Source organism: Amblyraja radiata, chromosome 11 (genome assembly GCF_010909765.2).
Source record: "Amblyraja radiata isolate CabotCenter1 chromosome 11, sAmbRad1.1.pri, whole genome shotgun sequence".
Taxonomy (NCBI): domain Eukaryota; kingdom Metazoa; phylum Chordata; class Chondrichthyes; order Rajiformes; family Rajidae; genus Amblyraja; species Amblyraja radiata.
The window spans coordinates 18,300,124-18,323,287 of NC_045966.1; the positions used below are offsets into that span (position 1 = coordinate 18,300,124).

The 23,164-nt window shown below is 39.9% G+C and overlaps 1 protein-coding gene across 4 annotated transcripts in view; it reads left to right on the top strand.

Annotated features, from left to right (window-relative positions):
• Window positions 1-19,659, top strand: part of nrg2 (neuregulin 2) — a 118,168-nt gene extending 98,509 nt beyond the window's left edge. For 2 of the 4 annotated variants that reach the window (XM_033029443.1, XM_033029444.1), the window contains exons 6-10: window positions 3,752-3,854; window positions 4,043-4,166; window positions 8,712-8,839; window positions 14,929-15,147; window positions 18,222-19,659. In XM_033029443.1, coding sequence (XP_032885334.1) covers window positions 3,752-3,854; window positions 4,043-4,166; window positions 8,712-8,839; window positions 14,929-15,147; window positions 18,222-18,870 — 1,223 coding nt within the window. In that variant the 3' untranslated portion in view covers window positions 18,871-19,659. The remainder of the gene's footprint in view (window positions 1-3,751; window positions 3,855-4,042; window positions 4,167-8,711; window positions 8,840-14,928; window positions 15,148-18,221) is intronic. The other 2 variants (XM_033029446.1, XM_033029447.1) reach the window with 1 other exon arrangement.
• Window positions 19,660-23,164: the final 3,505 nt, after the last annotated feature.

Consider the following 23,164-nt stretch of genomic DNA (forward strand, 5'->3'; position numbering starts at 1 on the left):
TACTATGAAGTGGTTGGACAGGCTAGATGCAGGAAGATTGTTCCCGATGTTGGGGAAGTCCAGGACAAGGGGTCACAGCTTACGAATAGAGGGGAAATCCTTTAGGACCGAGATGAGAAGAACATTTTTCACACAGAGAGTGGAGAATCTGTGGAATTCTCTGCCACAGAAGGTAGTTGAGGCCAGTTCATTGGCTATATTTAAGAGGGAGTTAGATGTGGCCCTTGTGGCTAAAGGGATCAGGGGGTATGGAGAGAAGGCAGGTACGGGATACTGAGTTGGATGATCAGCCATGATCATATTGAATGGCGGTGCAGGCTCGAAGGGCCGAATGGCCTATTCCTGCACCTATGTTCTATGTTTTCTATGAAGATCACCTCATTTTAATTAGCAAGAGGCAACATTCATCGCAATGGTCAAATACTTTAAGCAATAATCTCCAGGCATGTTCATCACAATGACATCAGCTCCAACTTCATCACGAACAATCAACTTTAAAGCCAGAAGAACTATGATACTTGGACTCGCTTAAGTAAATTGGAAGGGGCCTTGGTGTGGTTAAGTTGCTGGAAGTTATGATCATCTTGCTTGTTCTAGATCATAGTTAGCTGGGGCTCCTAGTAAACCTACTGGACAACAGTAGTTATTCTATAGCACTGCCCAATTTAACAGGGTGAGAATAAGCATGCACACACTACACTCATAATCACATCACCTGCAGAAGACTATTATCTCGAACAAACAAATTACATCCTTCTATCTCTTTCTGTTACTCCAAGTTAGGCTCTGCTTTGTTTCCGAGTCTCTGGATACTTCCATTGATTAGGACTTGCTTACCAGATGAACTTAGAGAGGGACCTTTGAACACTCACCAGCACAAGTGAAGTTAGAAAGGGATATCCTCTCCACAGGGAAATTCGCATGCAAACTTTTTCATAGTTATTAATGTAACTCTATTCCATAAATCTCCAATGTACTTAACTACTTTGGTGGTTTGCATGTCATAATAAATCAACTTATAATTTAGAGCACATTCAGGGAAATGATTTACTCTAAATCGCAATGTAACTTTAAACAATCAACATTCCAAATAGGAAGTTCCTAGAATTTAACTATCAAGAAATGTAATCATAAACAACAGGAAGCTCTGTTGATCAGTCCTCAGTCTCAGCTGAAATGTTGATTCCATCCAAACATGGATGTAATGCAACAACTGACCAGTATCTTTAGCCTAAAAAATTCAAACTTGGACTGGTCCTGATCTTTGCAATATGCCAGTAAAATGGATATTAAGGGCTAGCAATGAAAGCATCAGTCGTGATACTTTCAAAGTCAAGTATCCTGACCACAATCAGATTCATGGTTCAGGAATTAATAAGTTGGAGTCAAGGAGAAATAGGTGGTTAGATTAACAGAATTCTATACAAACCAGACAATGATGCCTCCAGGAAGGGAGGGCAAGCGCAATAATTGTCCAAAGAAACCAATGAAAAATGCAAGGGATAATTAAATATTTTTAGTTTTCTTTTACACATTAATACCACCTGCAATTATAAATAAGATTTTTTTTCCATGAGCGAGCTATATAAAACTAAATGAATTTGAACTCAAATTTTTTTTCAATTCCTTTCAATGTAGTGCACTTAACGTTAGTCCATTTGAAAATAGTATTTACGCTGTTTAGGTAATGTTAACTCTCTATTAAGTCTTACGTAATGTCTCAGGTAATAACTGTCTTTTAAAGAGCCACCTCAGGTCTTTCATACGTTGATACTTAGAATTATAAAAGGAAGTTCTCATTTGCAACTAACTGTATTCTGCCCATTTCTGTCTTGTTTTGCATGTGTAAAAGTTTTGCCTGTAATAGTAGTGCCCTGTGCCCAAGATGGATACGCTTCCACAAGCACCATTTAAATGTTACACCTGCCATGTGTCTGTACCAAAGTTCAAGTTAACCACATGACGTGTATACTTTCTGGTATGTTTTAAATATTCTTCTCTGAAACTGTTCTCCTTTTTTTCTTTCTTTTTTGTCAACTTTCTGCATTGGCAGAGCATCTTGGATTTGAATTCATGGGTATGGAAAACCATTCATTTTAATCTGCAAATTAAAAAAAAAAAGCTGCCTTGGATTTCTAGCAACTTCTTTTGCTTTGAAGGGATGATCTGACTGCAGCTGGCCAGTGGTACTAATCCATCCATTACCAAAATAAAGGAGTCCAGTATCTAATGATGACATTGAGCTACAGATAAGCCAAGCTTTTCTATAGCAGCACTCTTTTTGACTAGAGATGAGCTGCAGCTGGCACAGCAGAACTTTAGCCAGATTTATAACTGCTGTAAATAGACAGCATAAAATTGCTGCTTAATTGTTTGACCTATAAATTTCATGTTAGCTCCAGATGTGCATAAACTTGTGTCATTTGTTAGCTTCTCAATAAGTGAAGCTGATATTTACACTGGAAGACCCATTCTTTGAACTCCAAACTTGGTTTATAACAAAGTTGATTTAACAGTAAATCAAGCAAGGCTGCAGGTCATAATGTTTTTTGCTGAAGTTGCAGCTAATATAAACAATTTTTATGGCATACAGTTAAAAAATTTGAAACGGGCCCAGCTAAGAAAAAAGAAATCCAAGCTAAAGTAAATGAAGCTTATTTATTGGGGGAAAATTAAACAGTTTCTTAAACTTGTTCCAATTGTCACTTTGTTAACGTTCGTTTTTGTCCAAGGTAAAATTGCGCAACTGTTCTCAGATTTCAAGACTCACTTGTGTACGCCGATTAACCCTTTGTTCTGAACGTGAAAAATATGATGTCATTACTGCCACTTAATGTTTGCCAATATTAAGTGCAAGAGGATTATAGCAAGACATTAATAACTCAAGTGCCTATTCATTTCTCTCACCTTCAGCAAAATGAGTGCTGCTGACATTTTAATTACTAATCACAAAACAAACTCCAACTCCCATGCCTTGACAGGACACCATTTGTTTTTAGTCTGAAGCATCCCTTCACAGTCTGCTTTCATATTTAATCCCCGATTGTCCCATTCTCTTCTTCAGTAACAAGCATGCTATGCTAGGCTATTGACTTCCTCACTTCCTACCCTTCCATTCCTCCCCTCCCCCCACCCCCCACCCCCTGCACCCTGTTACTAGATATTTGTACTAAAACACATTTTTGTCTCCCATTTTTCTGTTGTCTTTTTTACTTCTTCTATATTTTCTTTGCTGAAGTTGACACACCTGTTAGCTACTCTACCTATTGTCAATTTTCAGCCTCTATATTTGGTAGGCCACAGAAAATGTCTTTCAATTAACAACTGAAAGCAATTCTGATAATTAGAAAGTACAAACAAAAATGTAAATTTCATTCAGAATAACTTTTTCTCCTTTGAAAGTTGAAGAATAATACCTTCATATGGTGTCTTTTTTTTAATTTGACTGCATATTTTAAACACTTTTGCTTTATATGGGGCTTATAATGAAGGTCCGCAGTCTGTTCTAAGTGTGTTCAAGAGCGTTGATTGTGACTCTGCTGGATATTTCCTTCAGCTTATTGCTAGCTATTTTGTAACATTACACCTTATTATATTTGCAAATATATTTCTGCATTTGGAATTAAGATGAGAATTGCTCCAGAGAAGGCTATTCAAATGCATCTGGTGACGGAAGTAAATTGGGTGGTGATTTGTGGTTCATTTCAAATACGATGTTTAACCCTTTTGTATTCTGTGTTTTTGTCAACAGAAGCTGAAGAATTGTATCAAAAGAGAGTCTTGACCATTACTGGCATTTGTGTTGCACTTCTTGTAGTTGGAATTGTGTGTGTAGTGGCATATTGCAAAACAAAGTGAGTCTTTAAACCTTGCATTAACATTGTAGTTGCCAGCAAAGTTGTTTCTGCACTATTGCAAAATACAGTAATATGTATTTTTCAAATAGAGTTAGTAAATATATTTTCATTCGGATGTTGAAATTTATCATTATGTCACTATCAACCATTGTATATAACGTGCTCAATTTATTGTTCTTCCATAGAAAACAAAGAAAAAAAATGCACAGCCATTTAAGGCAAAATCTTTGTGTGGATCATCAAAATCGAAACCTGGCTAATGGTCCCAACCACCCTGGCCCTCTCCCAGAGGATATTCAAATGGTCGACGTACGTCCTTCCATTTCTAAACTGATTTAAGAAAAGTAAATGTGTTTGTAAAGGTTATTTATTGTTAATTCTAGTTATCCTTCAGCATTTGGCTTAAAAGTGAATAGTGAAAGGCCTGGATCGATTGGATGTGGAGAGGATGTTTCCACTAGTGGGAGAGTCGAGGACTGGAGGTTATAGCCTTAGAATTAAAGGACGTTCCTTTGGGAAGGAGATGAGGAGGAATTTCTTTAAGGGCCTGACCCACGAGCATGCGACTCCATGCGGCAAACGCGACCTAAAGCCCGCAGCTGCCTCGACGCCGTACGCACGGAGGTCGAGTGAGTGACATGAAGTTCGAGCGAAGTTGGGCGGGCGTACGGCGTCGAGGTGGCTGCGGGCCGGCAGGCTGTTGCCGCGCGGAATTTTTGAACACGGTCAGTTTTTCGGAGCCCCGCGCGATGTTGGGACCAGCTCCGCGCAGCTCCATACGGCTCCCGCGATCGAAGTGGGACCGGCCCCGCGAGGCCGTACGGCTCAAGCGACCACGTTAAGTCCCGCTTGCCGTATGCAGGCGCATACTGGTGGGACCGGCATTTAGTCAGAGGGTGGTGAATCTGTGGAATTCATTGCCACAGAAGGCCGTGAAGGCCGTCAATGGATATATTTAAGGCAGAGGTAGATAGATTCTGGATTAGTACGGGTGTCAGGGGTTATGGGGAGAAGGCAGGAGAATGGGGTTAAGAGGGAAAGATTGATTGCCATGATTGAATGGCGGAGTAAGCTTGATGGGCCGAATGGCTTAATTCTGCTCCTATCACTTATGAACTGATGAAAGTGTACATACAAAAAGCGTTTTTCATGGTAACAGTTCATCTGGTGACTGTGCAGCCAAGTCATGAACAATGCTGGTCATTTATGTCATTTTGTGCCAATATCTCTCCAATAGGGTGCATCACAGCTTGGTTTGGAAAAGCTCCATCCAAGACGGCAAGAAATTGCAGTGAATTGTGGAAACAGCCCAGACCATCACACAAACCAATTTCCCTTCCATTGACTCCATTTGCACCTCAGGCTGCCTTGAACCAGTCTCACCCTGATCACTCCCTCTTCTCCCCTCTCCCATCAGGAAATAGGTACAGAAACGTGAAAACGCACACCACCAGATTCAGGACAGTTTCTTCTCAGTTTTTATCGGGCAATTGAAATCCTACCAACAACTAGAGAGCAGTCCTGAGCTACTATCTACCTCATTGGAGACCCTCGGACTATCTTTGATCAGACCTTACTGGACTTTATTTTGCACTAACCTTTATGCACGTTATTCCCATTATCATGTATTTATATACCGTGGATGGCTTGATTGTAATCATGTATAGTCTTGCCACTGACTGGTTAGCACGCAACAACAGCTTTTCACTGTAGACATGACAATAAACTAACCTCAGTGTCATTGCAATGAAATGGCATAAATCAGTGTTACTTTATCCTCCGGAGGCTAATTCACAAAAGAAAATACAATGTGCTTCATTAGGTATAGTGCCACATCAGGAGGGTGGTGGTGATGGGGGTACGGTCATTGGAAAGTCAGGAACTAACATGTTGGAGAAATAATGCAAAACCTAAGAGTTTTGTATCTCATTTGTGACAGGTGATAAAATTCAATATTAGAAGCATAAGTTCATAAGTGATAGGAGCAGAAATAGACTATTCGTCCCATCAAGTAACTTCACCATTCAATCATGGCTGATCTATCTTTCCCTCTTAACCCTGTACTCCTGCCTTCTCCCCATAATCCCTGTACTAATAAGGAATCTTTCTATCTCTGCCTTAAAAATATCCATTGACAGTCTCCACAGCCTTCTGTGGCAATGCATTCCACAGATTCACCACCCACTGACTGTTCGTCCCCTTCCTAAAGGAACATCCTTTAATTCTGAGCTGTGACCTCTAGCCCTGGACTCTCCCACCAGTGAAAACATCCTCTTTACTTCCACTCGATCAAAGCAGTGTTGGAAACAGTCAATCCAACAAGTAATTTAAAGTGTTTCAAGGATTACAGTTTTTCTCAATTACTATTGTCATTTTCTAGAAGCTTAAGTAATATTTGCAAGTGTTCTACTTTCAGGAACGTGGGTTCTGCTTTTGCTAATCTGATCAATAAAATTTAGAATTCAGATAATGTTATGATGCCCATTTGGATATTGCTTGCGGGCATCTTCCAATTTTAATTGCTGTATGTCATCAAAATTGCTACATATAATCAATACCTTCCCATTAATGTAAGTGGCTGTGATTCAGCAAACACAGTGATAGTTTTATAGTAATGTGGAGAGGGCTAAGTTGTTGAACTCTTTTGGGAGAACCTTATGACTGTCTCAAAAGTTTGGCACAATGTAAATATTGGACCCAATCGCCCATGCTACAATCCCTCATAAATGGTGTCACAAGAATCCAGCAAATTATCTTAGTTAATATCTGCCTAGACCACTGAAGTTAAATCAGTGAAGACGAACAATCAGCCAGAATTATGTTGAATGTTGCCATACAGAATTTCCTAAAGTACTAGTGTGCTGAATATAGTATAATTCCAAATTCAAAACACATTTTATTGTCCAGCTTCAGGCAAAAGATGGAGTAATGAGCCCTGTATTTTAGTCAGGAGAAATACACTAGATTGCCTTTCCTGATAGAGGAATTAATGTGGTTCTTGATACTTTAAACAGGATATGTAATTAGAAAGGAGTGCAAACTGTGTAAATCTGAAAATTATGCAAACTCTCATTACATAGCCAATTGCTTATGTATAACTGGCATTTGTAAACAGACACTAATGGCTGCCTGATGCAAAAAACAAAACAAAAAACAAACAGTTATGCCTCTAAATTTGTATTTCATTTTGCGGAAAACTCGAGGACTTGGACACAGCAACAGAATTAGACATAGTCTAAAATATGAGTAATTAACCGGAGATTGTAGCAATGATTAGCATCTTGGTCCTTTTTTATCATCATACTATACAGCTTTGGTCGCAATCTCCTCAAGTACCAACACCCAATCTGTGCCCAGTAATCTATTAAACCTTGTAGCAATCACTTCAGTTGGCAGTGCTTACAGCATCGTACCAACCAGGAACCAAATTCACATTCTGAAAGCCCTGCATGGTTCAAGATCTAGTGAATTGTTAAAAACTTTGGTTAAATACTGGACAAAGGAGGAGACATAACCCTTACTTGTACTATTAAAAAAATAGGGTCAGTGCTTAGTTGAAAGGATGAGGATGCCAAGTTTCTGTGATGCCGCTGCTCGGTATATTGGTGAGACTGTAGCTACAAGTGTCTCGCATTTCTGGTTTGTAACAACCCAACATCAATAACAGTAAACAAGGATTGCCTTGAAGGGTTAAGGAGAAATGACTTTTAACCCAACATCAACTAAAAATAAGTTTTCTATAAATGTTAATACAAATGTAAAGGCATAACTGGTATTTACTTTTTATTTAAATCGTGAAGCCATTAATGCCATTGTGATTGAAGGGTACAGAGTTATAGTCATCCAGAACAAAACAAGGCCTCTTCAGCCCACTATGTGCATGCCATCTGTTTTGCCAATCTACACTAATCCCATTTGCCGGCATTTGATCCGTATCCTTCTATGCCTTGGCAATTTAAGTGCCTGTCTAAATGCCTCTCAGACATAATATCTGTCTCCACCATCTCCTCTGGCAGTGTGTTCCGCATGTGAACCACTCGTGTGAAAGACTATCCCCTCCTATATTCCCTCTAAAACCTATGCATCTCATTTTAACGCTATGCCTGTTTGCTTTTGATACCCCTGGATGGAAATAGTTTTTGACTATCTATCCTATCTTTGACCTTTTGTCCTATGGATCGGAAAGGTATCGAGGTATATGGGTCAAATATGGATAGGAAATGTTTAGAGGGATATGGGTCAAACAAAACCAAATGGGACTATCATAGATGGGCATCGTAGTCAGGATGGACAAGTTGGGCTGAAGAGCCTGTTTCCATGCTGCATGACTAAGACGTTCATAATTTTTTTACACCTCTACCCAGTTCTTTGCTCCAGAGAAATAATCCCATCCAATCTCTCCTTGTAACTAAACTTTTCCAATTCAGGCAACATCCTGGTAAACCCCTTCTTCCTACTCTATGGGAACAGTGTTCATGTGTTGTAGGTATCAAAATTATTTAATCATTCTAATATTAATGCGCTTATAATTTTGACACACCTGGTTCAGATGAAAATATTGCCGTTGTATATTTGGGAATCATCTTGTGAATGTATCTGTTAACAACAAAGAGTGTACAAGGATTCAAGGTCGTTGGGAAATTCACCAAAAGGAACCTATTACATTATTCAAATCATGTTATAAAAATAAGGTTTTGAATGTTACCAACTTTGATTTTTGTGTGTTCCAGTAATTGACAATGGTTTTGTTGGCTAACTAAGTGCTAAGATTATGGGTTGAACAATGTGGATGTTGGTATTTGTGAGACCTACTGATTAACTCTGAAGATGTTTATTTCTCTTTTCCTCATACAGTACATTTCAAAAAATGTTCCAGTCTCTGAACATGTGAGACGGCATGAAACGGAAACGTCATTTTCTGCAAGCCAGCCATCTTCCACATCTCATCACTCTTCTACAACTACACACACATCCAGTCATAGGTAATTAACTAACTAGATAATAACCAGCAAAAACCTGTACTATCCATTAGTTGCTAATCTCTTTGTGCAATGATCATCACGTTTTTTGTTGTTGAGTGTTTGGGAGATACAGCATGGTAATAGGCCCTTTGGCCGCCGACCCCATGCCAACCATCAATCACCCATTCATCTATGTTATCTCACTTTAGCAACACTCAACTGAGGGCAATTTACGGAGGCCAATTAATCTACAATCCAAGTGTATGGGAGATGTGGGAGGAAACCAGAGCACCCTGAGGAAACACATGGAGAAGGTGCAAACTCCACAGACAGCATCCGAGGTTAGGATCGAATCCCTGTTTCTGGCTCAGTGAGGGAGCAGCTCTACCAGCTGTGCTACTGTGCCACCCTTTTCACAATGATTTCACTGTTCAACCAGAATTCATTCACTGTTCAACCAGATATATAATTCATATACATGTCCAAATATATGAATTGCTGGCAATCACAATATCCAACAGCCAGTGACTCTTAGGTACCTTGGGGCTGGAAATGGAGTTGCAAGTCATTCGAGAGGCTTTGACAGCTTGTAATCTCTGCTTTGACTTTGGAGGCACTGGTCTATGCCAAGATGAGAAGTAAGGTCCTTAATCTACAAGGTGCCATGAAGTCCTCCAGTGCACTGAACGGATGGAGCTGGACATCTCTCACACCACATTTCTGCCGGTACCTACCCCTTCCCTTGCATGAGAGAGGGAGATGAAGAGCTTTCTGGAGTTGCAACATGTTAAGAAAACTGAGTAGCTTTGAAGATAAGATCAGTCTGCTGGAGATCGGAGTTCTAACCTTCAATAAATGGTCAGCAGTTGTGTAGGGTGCAATTTGTGGAGACACTGTTTGCTCAGATTCTATCCTCTTACATCTGATTGCACTTTTCTCCCCAAATTTCTCTGATTTGTAGCTGGTGTAAGTGTATCACTCTTACTTGCTCATACACAATGCATTTTTCTCCCACAGACCTCTCCGTAAGCGTGGCTCTCTCACTAGCTGTCACCCTGCCCTTGTGCCTTTATACTTTTAGATGGACAGTGTCATTTTGTTAGGTGGCTGCTTCCGAGCACAGACTGTGAATGAAGACAACCAGACATTTTTACTTGCAAACCCCTCTCAGATAGTGACACTATGTTCAGCAAGGCTTGCATGCAGTGAGTGACCAGATACAAGTGGCTTGGAACCACCACAGTAGCAAGGCAACCTCTAGTTCCTAATCCTCAGTGAGCAAGATCATACACAAGTTCCTCTCCATAGGACTCTGGTGAGACTTTGGCAGAGTCATTACTAGGCAAATTAGATGGCCAGCCTTCTACTCAGTGTATTCTTGCTGTAGACTTTAAACTTTACAGATACAGCTTGGGAACAGGCCCTTCAGCCAACTGTCCACGCCGGCAAGCGATCACCCCATGCACTTACACCATCCTACACACCAGGGAAAATTTACAATTTTATCGAAGCCAAATTGACCAACAGACCTGACTTGAGAGTGGGAGGAAACTGGAGCACCCGGAGAAAACATACAAGCTCCATACAGGCAGCACCCATGGTCAGGATCAAACTTGAGTCTCCGGTGCTGTAATGCAGCAATTCTACCGCTACACCATTGTGCTGCTCTTGCTGTTGCCTGCCAACTAGCCAGGCCCCACTGCTACCACTCATGGAAAGACAATGCTGGGAGAACGCCAGCTTTCTAGACATGGATATGTTCGAGATGACACACATCCCTCCTATCAACAATGCAGTAGCATTGAAAACTTTTTCAGCCAGAGAGTTGTGAATCTGTGGAATTATCTGCCACAGAAGGCAGTGGAGGCCAATTCACTGGATGTATTCAAGAGAGAGTTAGATATAACTCTTAGGGCTAACAATCAAGGGATTATGGGGAGAACAGGGTACTGATTCTGGATGATCAACCATGATCATATTGAATGACGGTGCTGGCTCGAAGTGCAGAATGGCCTACTCCTGCACCTATTTTCCTATGTTTCTATGTTGCTGTGTCAGTAATGGGTGGGATCACTCTGACAGGGAAAGGCACACCTGGGACTGACATAATTTGGTTAAGAATGGTGGTTCATAAAACATTATGCATTACCATATCTTCCTTGACTGTTGACTATCAGAAAAACCCGTGCATTAATCTCCCCTTCTGCCAATCCTGGAGTCTCAGGTTTCTCAGTTCTGCAAATAATGTGCAAACAATTTATTTTTCCCTTAAGTCCCTAAATTCTCCATTTAAACCAAGTTCCTCATCACGGTTAGCACTCCAATGAACCTCGTCTGCATCATTCCTTCGGCTTTGACATCCCCTCTGCTATCATATTAAAACAAAGATAGACACAAAAAGCTGGAGTAACTCAGCGGGTCAGGCAGTATCTCTGGAGAAAAGGAATAGGTGACGTTTCGGGCTGAGACCCTTCTACTGGGTCACCTATTCCGCTAGGTTACTCCTGCTTTTTGTGTCTATCTATGTTTCATAATATGCCTCCTTAACAGGATAACCTGTCCCGTCTACTTTAGGATGATAGGTGCAAAGGCTGAATTTTTTCTTGCTGCCAAGAACTGGTGATTTTGTTACAAAGATGAATCATCAAGGTCATTTGTGGCTGCCCTCTCATCAAATCAACATCAAACAAATATTTATTTCATGATTTGGCTGCGTTCTGAAATTCCTAATGCAGCCGTATGTCAATGGAGCCTCCGCCTCCCTGAATATGATGGATGGTCAGTGTTGTGGCTCAAATTTCCAGCCAAATTGGCATCATGGGGCTTAAACAACTTGTACCACAAGGACCTTTGTTGCAGCAATGACTGGGATAAATAATTGCCCAATTAGGACGGTCGTGAGGAAATCCTGCAACCCAGAGAACTGCTGTGCTGCAGATGCATATTTAATAAAAATACCGATGGAAAATGGATCTGTGCACAGGAGAGGAATCAATGGAAATGTGGAAATGGCACGATAGAGGGGATGTTCCTTCATTATCTGATTGAAAGGGAAAATAAGCTCTAAACCCTGTACCTATTTCTCATGCTGCTGTGCTCTTGTGCAATTTTCCTAATGTTTTTCAATGATAATACACTCTGATTTTGCAAATACAATGACTGCTTTGGATTTATTATACTATTTGTGTGTTACCTTCATGTTTTTCTTTAATTCATTAAACTTCTCCAATCTTAAGCCGGCTAACCACATCCGCCACTGACTTGTATTTTGAAGACTATCTTCCAATACTGAAAACGTTCCAGCATTTCTCTTCCTGGCACTTGTAAAGCAAAATTAGTTCATTTTCTACCTGTTGTTTAGTCATTGCCAACTGAGAATTTTCCTCCTTAATTGAATTCCAGTGGATTATTAACTCTTGATGAGGGTTAAATGCAAATACATTGAGATTAATATTGATTTTCCAACGTTACTCCAAAATTGCAAATTTTAAAGCAATGCATTTTAGTGATTATTTTTAGTAGTTCTTTAAAAATGCTGAGCAATGTGAATGCTTATATTAATCAAATAGAATTTGTCAAATGCACACTTGTAAAGCAATTCACATCATATAAGAGATTTTAAATGACATAATGCAAAATTGACTGTGCACAAATCATATTTGATACTCATGGTTCCCTTCAGTTTAACATTATGACAATTGATAGGCACTAACAGTGCTTGGTATGTAGTTCCAGTTGGCTGTAATTCAGAAATATCAATACCCACAATAAATTAAGCCCTTTTCTTAGCAGCTGAGTGTTACTGTCCTGGGCACGTTTCCATAAGTAACATGTGACAAATCTTGCAGTTTTTTCAAGATTACATTATTGGGACATTCTAATTTGTGGCATGTGTAATATGCAACTGTTAATCTGCTCCCACAACACGAGCAAAAATGTTTTCGAGCACAAATAACGTGTAAATATTGAAAGTAAAATTGCAATCATTGTCAGAGACAGATGTGTTTCAACATTGTGTGAATCCTTCCTGAGCTCTGGATAGTTTTGAAAATGGAAGATCATATTTGGGATGGAAAAAAAAGCTTATTCGAGAAAAAAAGAGAAAATGCTGTAGTAACTCAACAGGTCAGGCAGCATTTCTGGAGAACATGCATAGGCGACGTTTCGGGTCTGGATGCTTAGGACCCGATTCAGACCTTAAACGTCACCTATCCATGTTTTCCAGAAACACTGACTTAACTTGTATTTCAAAGATTACCTTGGTTTCTTTTCTGAATGGGTTTAGCTGTCAATAATCACTCCTTCTGGTAGTGGGTCTCCCTCCCAACCAAGGTGGAAATACTTCCAGCTAACCAAACGCAGTTATATTTTAAAATACAGCACATTTAATTCCGAGGAGTAATTTCTGTAGTGATTATAATTTACAAAGGATTTCCACAACACAAGTAAAATTCTTACAAGACAAGAACAACTTACCAATGAGTTGCAGGTGAACAATTTTTCCGTCAAGGATAAAGGCTCAGGATTGCATTCTGTGTCTTTTCTCGGCAACTCCCAGAGCACTTCCTGTATTCTAACATTAATACAGTTTTTCTAATAGTTGTATATTAATTAAATAGTTGCAACTAATGATTGATAAAGCCAAGTTGGCTGCGTGAAGCAACCTGGTCAGCGTGAGTCTTATCACAATCTTGATAAGGTTACTGTCCCATCACTCTTTTCAGTTTGTGGAATAGGATGGTCATACTCTTAAGGACATCATGGTCAGTCTTGTTTCTCTTGGCAACGTCAGGATGTTGGGCAAAGTGTACTGGTCAGAAGCTTACCTTAATTAACAATAAGCCATTTGAACCAAGGTCAGCTTCTGCTGCTGCACCAAAGATTTGAAGTCAGCATAAGCCCTAGATAGTGAATATTTACTATCATTTACACACCATTTACTTGGGTGGCAGAGTTGCTGCCTTACTGCAGAGACCCGGTTTCAATCCCAACTATGGGTGTTGTCTGAACAAAGTTTGTATGTTGTCCCCGTGACCTGCGTGGGTTTTCTCCGGGTGCTCCGGTTTCCACCCATACTCCAAAGACGTACAGTTTTGTAGGCTAATTGGCTTTGGTAAATAAAATAGTAAATTGCCCCTAGTGCAGAGGATAATGTTAGCATGCAGGGATCGCTGGTTAGCGTGGGCTTGGTGGACCAAAGGGCCTATTTCCGTGCTGTATCTCAAAACCATTTACTTAAGTTTTTTCTCTTCCTTTCATGTACTTTTAGAAACTCTCACTGTCTATGTCCATATTTCCTACTTTTTTTCCCCTCAGGCTATTTTCTCCTTTGTTATTATCTTTCTAGCCATTCTTTGCTTCTCTTAAAAGTGCTCAATCTTCTGGCCTATCCCTTAAAAGCCCCTGTCCCACTTCGGAAACCTGAACGGAAACCTCTAGAGACTTTGCGCCCCACCCAAGGTTTCCCTGAGGTTCCCGGGGGTTTTTGGCACTCTCCCTAATGGTCGAAAGTGGTTTCCGTGTAGTTGAACTTCTTCTATGTTCCGGCGATTATTTCAAAAAATTCAAAACCGGCCTCGACTAAAAATAGGTTGCCGTTTTAAAAATCGGTAATTTTTTAGTCGAAGCCGGTTGCGATACTAGTTGAAGGTGGTTACCGGAGGTTGCAGGTAGTGGAAGGTAAGACCTTTTTTACACCCAGTTTTATTCCACCAGGGAGGTCTTACAACTTGGCAGGACAAATCAAAATAGGACGTACATGGTAAATGGTAGCGAATTGAAGAAGCTCAACTACGCGGAAACCACTTTCGACCATTAGGGAGAGTGACAAAAACCTCTGGGAACCTCACGGAAACCTTGGGTGAGGCGCAAGGTCTCCAGAGGTTTCCGTTCAGGTTTCCTAAGTGGAACAGGGGCATTCCTTTGCAACAATGTCTGCCTTCCCTTGAATGTAAAATAAAAGCCCTAACCTAGCCAAGATGGATTAATCTTATCATGGAGCTTGTATTTCTCAACGAAATATATTTTTGTTCAGAATTAAGAAATATTTTCCTTAAATGTCTACCAGTACTTTTCAATTGTCTCACACTTTAATGTGACTTTTTCCATAGAAATGGAAACAATTCATGGGGCGTAGAGCAATCTGACAGTGTTACTTCAGAAATGCATTCGGGTATGATGACCTCGTCTTTGGAAACAAGCAAATGTAACAGTCCCATGGATGCACAAGGCAGATTAAGTGCAGTTTGTGGTTATCAGGACACAAGACACCCAATCTTCCATTGCAGAGACTCAGTGGATTCTCTCAGAGACTCACCTCACAGCGACAGGTATAAAATTAACCATTTTGCAAATGAAATTGTGTTCTTTGTATATATTTACTTGAGTCATAATTAGTCCTTAACATGACCGATTCCAACGAGAGTCTGAGCTATAGGAAGAGGTTGAGCAGGCTGGGTCTCTATTCCTTAGAGCGCAGGAGGATTGAGGGGTGATCTTATAGAGGTGTATAAAATCATGAGAGGAATAGCTCGGGTAGATGCACAGAGACTCTTGCCCAGAGTAGCAGAATCGAGAACTAGAGGACATAGGTTTAAGGTGAAGGGGAAAGATTTATTAAGAATCTGAGGGGTAACATATTCACCACAAAGGGGTGTGAGTGTATGGAACAAGCTGCCAGAGGAGGTAGTTGAGGCGGGGACTATTGCAACGTTTAAGAAACAATTAGACAGGTACATGCATAGGGCAGGTTTACAGGGATATGTGCCAAACGCAGACAGGTGGGACTAGTGTAGATGGGACGATGGTAGGTGTAGACAATTTGGGCCGAAGAGCCTGTTTCCACACCCTATGACCTTTAATTGTAGTGGAAATGTACTGAAATGGCCTTACAGTTAGTAGGGTCAGGACTTGGTTTATCTGGGCTGGAACTATATGAAAGGATCTGCCTGATCTTGTCCGATCAACCATAGAAAGGCCAGGCAGAATATCTTCAGTTGGTTGTATTCCACCAGAAAATTAAACCTGGTCTCCCCAGTTACATACGTTAATATCAGAAGTAGTCATTCTCACACAAAATGAACAAGTTGTGTTCTTGCTCCCCGCATGCCCATTGGTGAGATTTAGTTTAGAGATACAGCATGGAAACAGGCCCCTTGACCCACCGAGTCTACGCCGACTATCAATCACCCATGCACTAGTTCTATCCTACACACTAGGGACAATTTACAGAAGCCAATTAACCTACAAACCCACATATCTTTTGAATATAGGAGGAAACCGGAACATCCGGAGGAAACCCATGGGAGAACGTACAAACTCCGTACAGACAGTAGCCATAGTCAGGATTGAACCCCGGTCTCCGGTGTTGTAATGCTGCAAGGTTATGCAATTAATCTCTTAACACAGGACCTCAGTGGCAGGAAAATATTCGACTCAATAGAAGTGAAGGATTGCAGTTCTTCCCCCACTAAACAATAAATAAATAACTTTCAAAGCCCTACGTATTGAAGACTCTTCCTCCCACCAGGTTGCTATAGAGTGGGAGGCAATACATTGTGACAAACAGACTGCAGCTGGACTCCTGGAACACACAAACTTGTATATTTACTCTGTCTAAATGTTTTTTTTTTTAAAAAGCTTTTCTATGAAACTAAGATACTTCTACATACCAAATTAAAATTGCTTTTAAATGCATACTCCAAGTGCTCTATTTTGTTGTTAAACATTGGAACCTGTACATTTTCATTTTGAAATCAATCTGATGTTATGCAACATTTTTTTTTTTTAAGTACATTTGAGAAATTGGCAGAGAAATACATGTTTTCCAGTGTGTTAACCAAGAACCTGTAGTTTCCACGGCGATTAAGTATAACCAATGGACAGAATTAATTATTATTGTTGCGTTTTTGTTATATGTATTTTTCACATATTGATTCCTAATCCTGCACCCCAGACATGAATTAGTGACCCCACTCGTCTGATGCATGTCTTGATAAACATCTCCACTGTCTACAATACCAACTACTTCAGTGTCCCATATATTTTGATCATTTGGCTCATTTATTTTCCAGGAGCCTAATTTAGACTGGTTTGTCAAAATATAATACTCTACTTTTCTATTTGCCACATCACACAAGAACCGCCCTTGCTTTTCAGTGAAGCCAGAAGTTTCCAACGCTGTCCAATTGTCCCTGAATGCAAGATTCTTCCTAATCTTCCACACTTTTTTTTACACAGTTCTATTAATATTCGACTATCAGAAGATTACAAATTCCCAGTGCAGCACAAGATTACATATAAAGTAACCTAGTTCACATTCAATCCTTAATTCACATTTTCCAACACTTAAAGCAATATATATTCGAAAATATGAAAGCCAGTCAGCTGTTATACTGCATACTTACTGAATAAATATGCTGCTCATCTAAGAAACTGGCAGTGAAATACATTTGTCAGCAAGTTTATTGGAAAATGACAGGTTCTGCTGGATGTCAGATATTGAGAACTCTGTTTATCATCTTTGTACACTTGGTTGCTTGGTAAAATTTTAGTAGCCATGAACCTGATTTTGAAGTACAATTGCAGATGAGAGGATGTACAATCTTACATTTAATGTTATTTTTGTCACGTGCACCAAGGCACAATGAAATCATTTGTTTTGTATGCTATCCGATCAGATAAACCATACGTAAATGCAAACAAGTCCATCTCACGTATAATGGGTGGAGCAATGGGGAAGATACAGAGTGCAGAATATAGTTCTATGTGGTTTAACATACCAGTTCCATTAGTAAAGTCCAATGTCTGCAATGGGGGGCGTGAACTGGACAGTACCCTAGCTTATGGAAGGAGCTATATTATCTTCATAGTTAAGGATACGTTTGAATTGATAAATTGAATGTAAGTTCACTGTGCACGTTCACTACTGTAGACTGAGCACCTATCAGAGTTCTAAAGGGATAGTTTTTTATCAGTGACACAGGTTAAAGGAAAACACCTTGCAAAATAATTTCTCATGATTAATTAACATAGAACGATTTAATTGCCTCACAGCACTGGAGACCCAGGTTCAATCCTGACTACGGATGCCGTCTGTGTGGAGTTTGTACATTCTCCCTGCGACCATCTGAGTTTTCTCTGGGTGCTCCGGTTTCCTCCCACATTCCAAAAGTGCGCAGGTTTGTTGGTTAATTGGCTTATGTAAATTGAGAAGCAGGACCTCATTAAGTGGTATTGAAATTCCTATTGATATTAAGTGGGATAACATAGAACTAGTGTACAGGTGATCGATGGTTAGTGTGGGCCAAATGGGCCTATTTCCACGCTGTACCTTGAAACTAAATTGTACCCATTGAAACCACATTGCATTATTTTAAGTACTGATACTATATATTCTCTCTAGGTATGTGTCTGCCCTCACAACGCCAGCCCGGTTATCACCTGTTGATTTACATTACTCCCTCCCTTCATATGCGCCTGGTTTCGAGGTATCGTCACAGGGATCTACCCATGCAACGTCAATGCCTCCAGCAGTGGTGGGTTATTTGATAGAAGATGAGCAGCCTTTGTTGAGAAGATATCACAAGCACCATCAAGACAACCTGAAGCATGACCTCTACAAACAGCGCCGCAGCTATCTTCACGACAGCTTTGGGAGTCTACCCCCTAGTCCAGCAAGAATGGTAGAAGATGATGAATACGAGACAACACAAGAGTATATCCCAGCACATGATCAACCAAAGAAAATGGCAAACAGCAGCAGAAGATGGAGGAAAACAAAACCAAATGGTCACATTTCTCACAGAGCTGAATGCGACTGTGATTCAAACTCAGAAAGCTGCTGCTCTGACGTGGATTCTGACGGTGAGAAAATAGGAGAGCGTACACCTTTCTTAAACCCTCAGAACCCTCCAGCAGCAAACACAGAAACAGCTTCAGCATTCTGGCCTTCTGATAGCAGGACTTACTCATCCAATAGACACAATGTACGGGAGGACTTGCACACCCGTGCAACGCGTGTAAAATCAAATCAAGATTCACACCCTGTGTAAATGCCATAGATCTGCAACTGTAAAAATATTTTATTTTATATAATTATCAAATATTCTAAAATTAAATTAAACATTTTATTTTCATTTTAGCAAAGTTGTCTTACAGCTACAGGAAAGTCTTTTATAGGGAAAACATGTATTTATATGTAAAATATGATTTACAGTTAAAACAATGATGGTGTGCCAATTTTTCACATCATAAATAGAATAATATTGTGGTGCCTTTTGCTGTATGCTGATACCAGATTTCCTGCTGATGTTTCAGTTTTGTAGTGTTTCTATCTTGGACTCATTATAATTATACGCCCTTCATTATTTTTTTTAACCACAGACTCTGTTACATTTGGACAGTTATAATATCTTTGAGTTTAGGACACAGCCATCTGTGTACCGTCTATGTACTGATTCCTAAACCATCACGTAACATTCTGGCTGAACTCAATTCTTAAATTTGTTTGACCGGGAGGACTGAATATAATATCTATTTTTCTGACTCCTAACAGATTAATAAATATTTTTTACTCTTTAGAAGAAATTGATGAAGATTAGATTAATGCTTGTAGTCTTTCTCAGCCTATTAAATTACTTACTGAGGGTAAGGTACCATGCCACCAGATGACAGTCATTTTCCCTGCATCCATTCTAATGAATTTTTATGTTGCAGAAACAATCAAAGGTCATTACATGACATAACATTCAGACATCACTAAAGAGTCTGCAACATTTGCAGTTATTTCGTTTTCTTTATGAGTTTTCTTCAGAAAAATAGAAATGCACCATTTGACAACTTCATTTTAACGTTATTTTCAAGTATCAGTAATTAGAAAATGGTCAGATTGGAAACTGGAAATTAATAAGCAGCAACTTTGTGGTATTTGTTTTTGATGGAATTTTTGCAACATGTTTTTGCATGTCTTTACCACTCCAAATGGACTGATGCATGGGAAGCTAGGAATGAGAGATTTAACATGTTTTTAAATGAACTGCATAACTTTTCATTTATTGTCCCTTTTAGTGCAGGTTTATTATGGGTTCTGCAAATCTTTTATTGGTACATTTCAACTGTTTGCCATGCAGGGCTGTGAAATATGGAATTAGCATTGTCCATTTTGAAATAAAACCTATATTCTTTACTTTCAATGAACCCCAATGCTTGTGTAAAAACACTGCATGCCAAGTAGCGTATTGCCTTAATCACAGGACTGTGCAAATATAGTGCTAACAACACCTTGAAGATGGAGTCGCAGGTAGATAGGGTGGTCAAAAGGCATTTGGCACATTGGCCTTCATCAGTCTGAGTATAGAAGTAGGAAGGTCATGTTGCGTTATAAGATGTTGGTGGGGCCGCATTTAGAGTAATGTGTTCAGTTCTGGGCACCGTGTTATAGGAAAGATGTTGTCAAGTTGGAAAGGGTGCAGAGAAGATTTACGAGGATGTTGCCAGGTCTCGAGGATCTGAGCTCGAGGGAGGTTGAGTAGGCTGGGACTCTATTCATTGGAGCGCAGGAGGATGAGGGGTGATCTTATACAGGTGTATAAAATCATAAGAGGAATAGATCGGGTAGATGCACAGAGTCTCTTGACCAGAGTAGGGGAAATCGAGGACCAGAGAACAAAGGTGAAGGGGAAAATATTTAATAGGAATCTGAGGGGTAACCTTTTCACACAACGGGTGGTGGGTGTAAGGAACACGCTGCCAGAGGAGGTAGCTGAGGGAGGGATTATCGTAACGTTTAATAAACAGTTAGACAGGTACATGGATAGTACAGGTTTGGATGGATATGGGCCATGCGCAGCAGATGGGACTAGTGTAGCTGGGACATGTTGGCCGGTGTGGGCCTGTTTCCACACTGTCTGGCTCTATGACTCTAATACAATGTTCAACATTTTCCCAAAACCCCACAATGCATTCACCTTCAGCAAAGGCATGGCAGAGCCAACCGACCAGCTTGAGCAATTCCAACTTTTATAATTGATTTGTTTCACTATAGTTAAAACATCACCATAAAATCAAAAGCAGCATTTGCTTTTATTTGAAGAGAGTAAGGTACATGTCTCACAAATACTTAATTGTTATCATGAATTATTTTAAAAGACAATTACCATGTGTGTTAAAAAGAGATTTATTTGGTATGTCAGTGACTAAGTTCATTGGCGCTGAGGTTTGTCTAGCAAGAAATCTTCATGTATCTTCAGGATCTGTGAAGAACATTTCTGGGTTATTTGTTGTTTTTATGCTAGAAACCATTTAATTAAATAAAGCCTGGAAAAAAATAAGGGTTATTCCAGGGATTGGGGGGAAGAGGAGATTGTCAAACATCTTTCTCAAAGTGAATGCAATATTTAGAACATAATTTATTTGACACCTTTTTTGTGATTATTAGCAACGAGATGTTGTTCAATTGTTTTAAACATATTTGTGCCTTTTATTTAATGGCCACTTTTTAAAGCAATGTGTTGCATCGCAAGATGTCTGACAATGATTTGAAAAAAACTTTCCATATCTTTATAACAAATTGTCTGGTAATCTGGGGATGCATTTCATTATAGTTTTATCAATAAACCCAACCTTCCTTCCAGTAAAACAACTTGTTCAAACTACTCACTAAATGACCGATGATATTGATAACACAAAAAAGAAAAGTAGGCTCTGATTTTGGCCCCTGTTTATAAACATGGTCTGAGTAGAGCAGCTTTGAGTATAAAATTATAAAGTCATCCACTGACAAGATTTGAGTCAAGAGTCCAGAGCGTTTAATTGTTATGTGAACCTGAACAGAACAATGACATTCTTGCTTATGGCACATTAACACAATAACACAACAAATAAATATATGAGAAACAATAAATTACCAGTTATAATAGGAAACTAGGGCACAATAGTGCAAGCCCAAGTAGGCAGTGCAACTAAAAAAAACTCCATAGTCCTTTGTTGCTGAAGTAAGGTTATGCAGTGTGATTCAAGGGGCTGATGGTTGAAGGGAAGAAGCTATTAGTGAACCTGGAGGTCACCAGACTCCTGTACCTTCTTCTCAAAGGTAGCAATGATATGAGATCGTGGCCAGGGTGATGTGGGTCTTTGCTGTTGTTTGCTGCCTTCCTGAAGCATTATTTTCTGTAGATCCCTTCGATGATGGGTAGGTCAATATGCCTGAGGAACTGGACAATATCCACCATTTTCTGCATCTGCTTTGCTCTTGGACATTCGATTTACTGAAATAGGTTGTGACAAAACCAGTCAGTATGCTCTATGTAGACCTGCTCTATGTGTACCTGCTCTATGTAGAAGTTTGATAGAGTATTCAGCAACATGCTGAATCTCCTCATATTTCCAAGGAAGTTGAGGCATTGAGCTTTCTTTGTGATTACATCAATGTGCTGTGCCTAGGACAGATCTTTAGAGATGTACATGCTCAAGAACCTTAAGCTGTTGACTCTCTCCACCGCCATCCCACCGTGAAGACAGGTTCATAGCCACTCAGCTTTTCTTTCCTGAAGTTAACAATCCTTGGTCTTGCTAAAGTTTGCAAGCTGGTTGTTCTAGCGTCATTCAATCAGATTATCGATCTCGCTCCTGTACCCTGCCTCGACATTACCCATTGTTTGTACAACAATGGGTGGGGTATCATTGCCGAATGTAAAGGTAGCGTTGGAGCTGTGTCTGGCTATACGATCATAGGTGATGAGAGAGGAAAGATGGGGATGGAGCACACAGCCTTGAGGTGCCCCTCCACTGATGGTCAGGGAGGAGGAAGTGTTACCAATTTGTACTATCTGCTTGAGGTATGCCTGCTGTAATTTTGAAACAGACCACGATTGAGGTGTCGGTTCCAGCTGAAATCAGACAGATGCCTCATTGAGATCTGCAAATCAGGGCCCTACATCTCATTTGGAAAGCAAATATTATTTTGGTCGTTCCTGACATGGCGCCTGGAGGTAATATCACACATTTGCACAAGATCCAAGAATCCACTTCAATATCAATCCTTGAAAGCTGGCATGACCAGAACAAAAACAACTTAGAACTTCTATAGCTTCACAACATCCTTCATTGTATTTCCTGCTTCACTCTAACAATTCACAACCCAAGCAAAGACAGTTGTGGCATGGCCAATGACTACAATCATCCCAAATCTCTGAAATGATCCAAAGACCAAAATCAGGCATGGATTAAATTAAGCAACATTTGCAAATTTATTTTGAGTGTAGCTATGTTACCTAGAAATTTATCCCTAGTAAGGAGTGGTAAAAATTTGACACTTCCAAAATTCAGTTCCGTTGAAATCAATGGGAC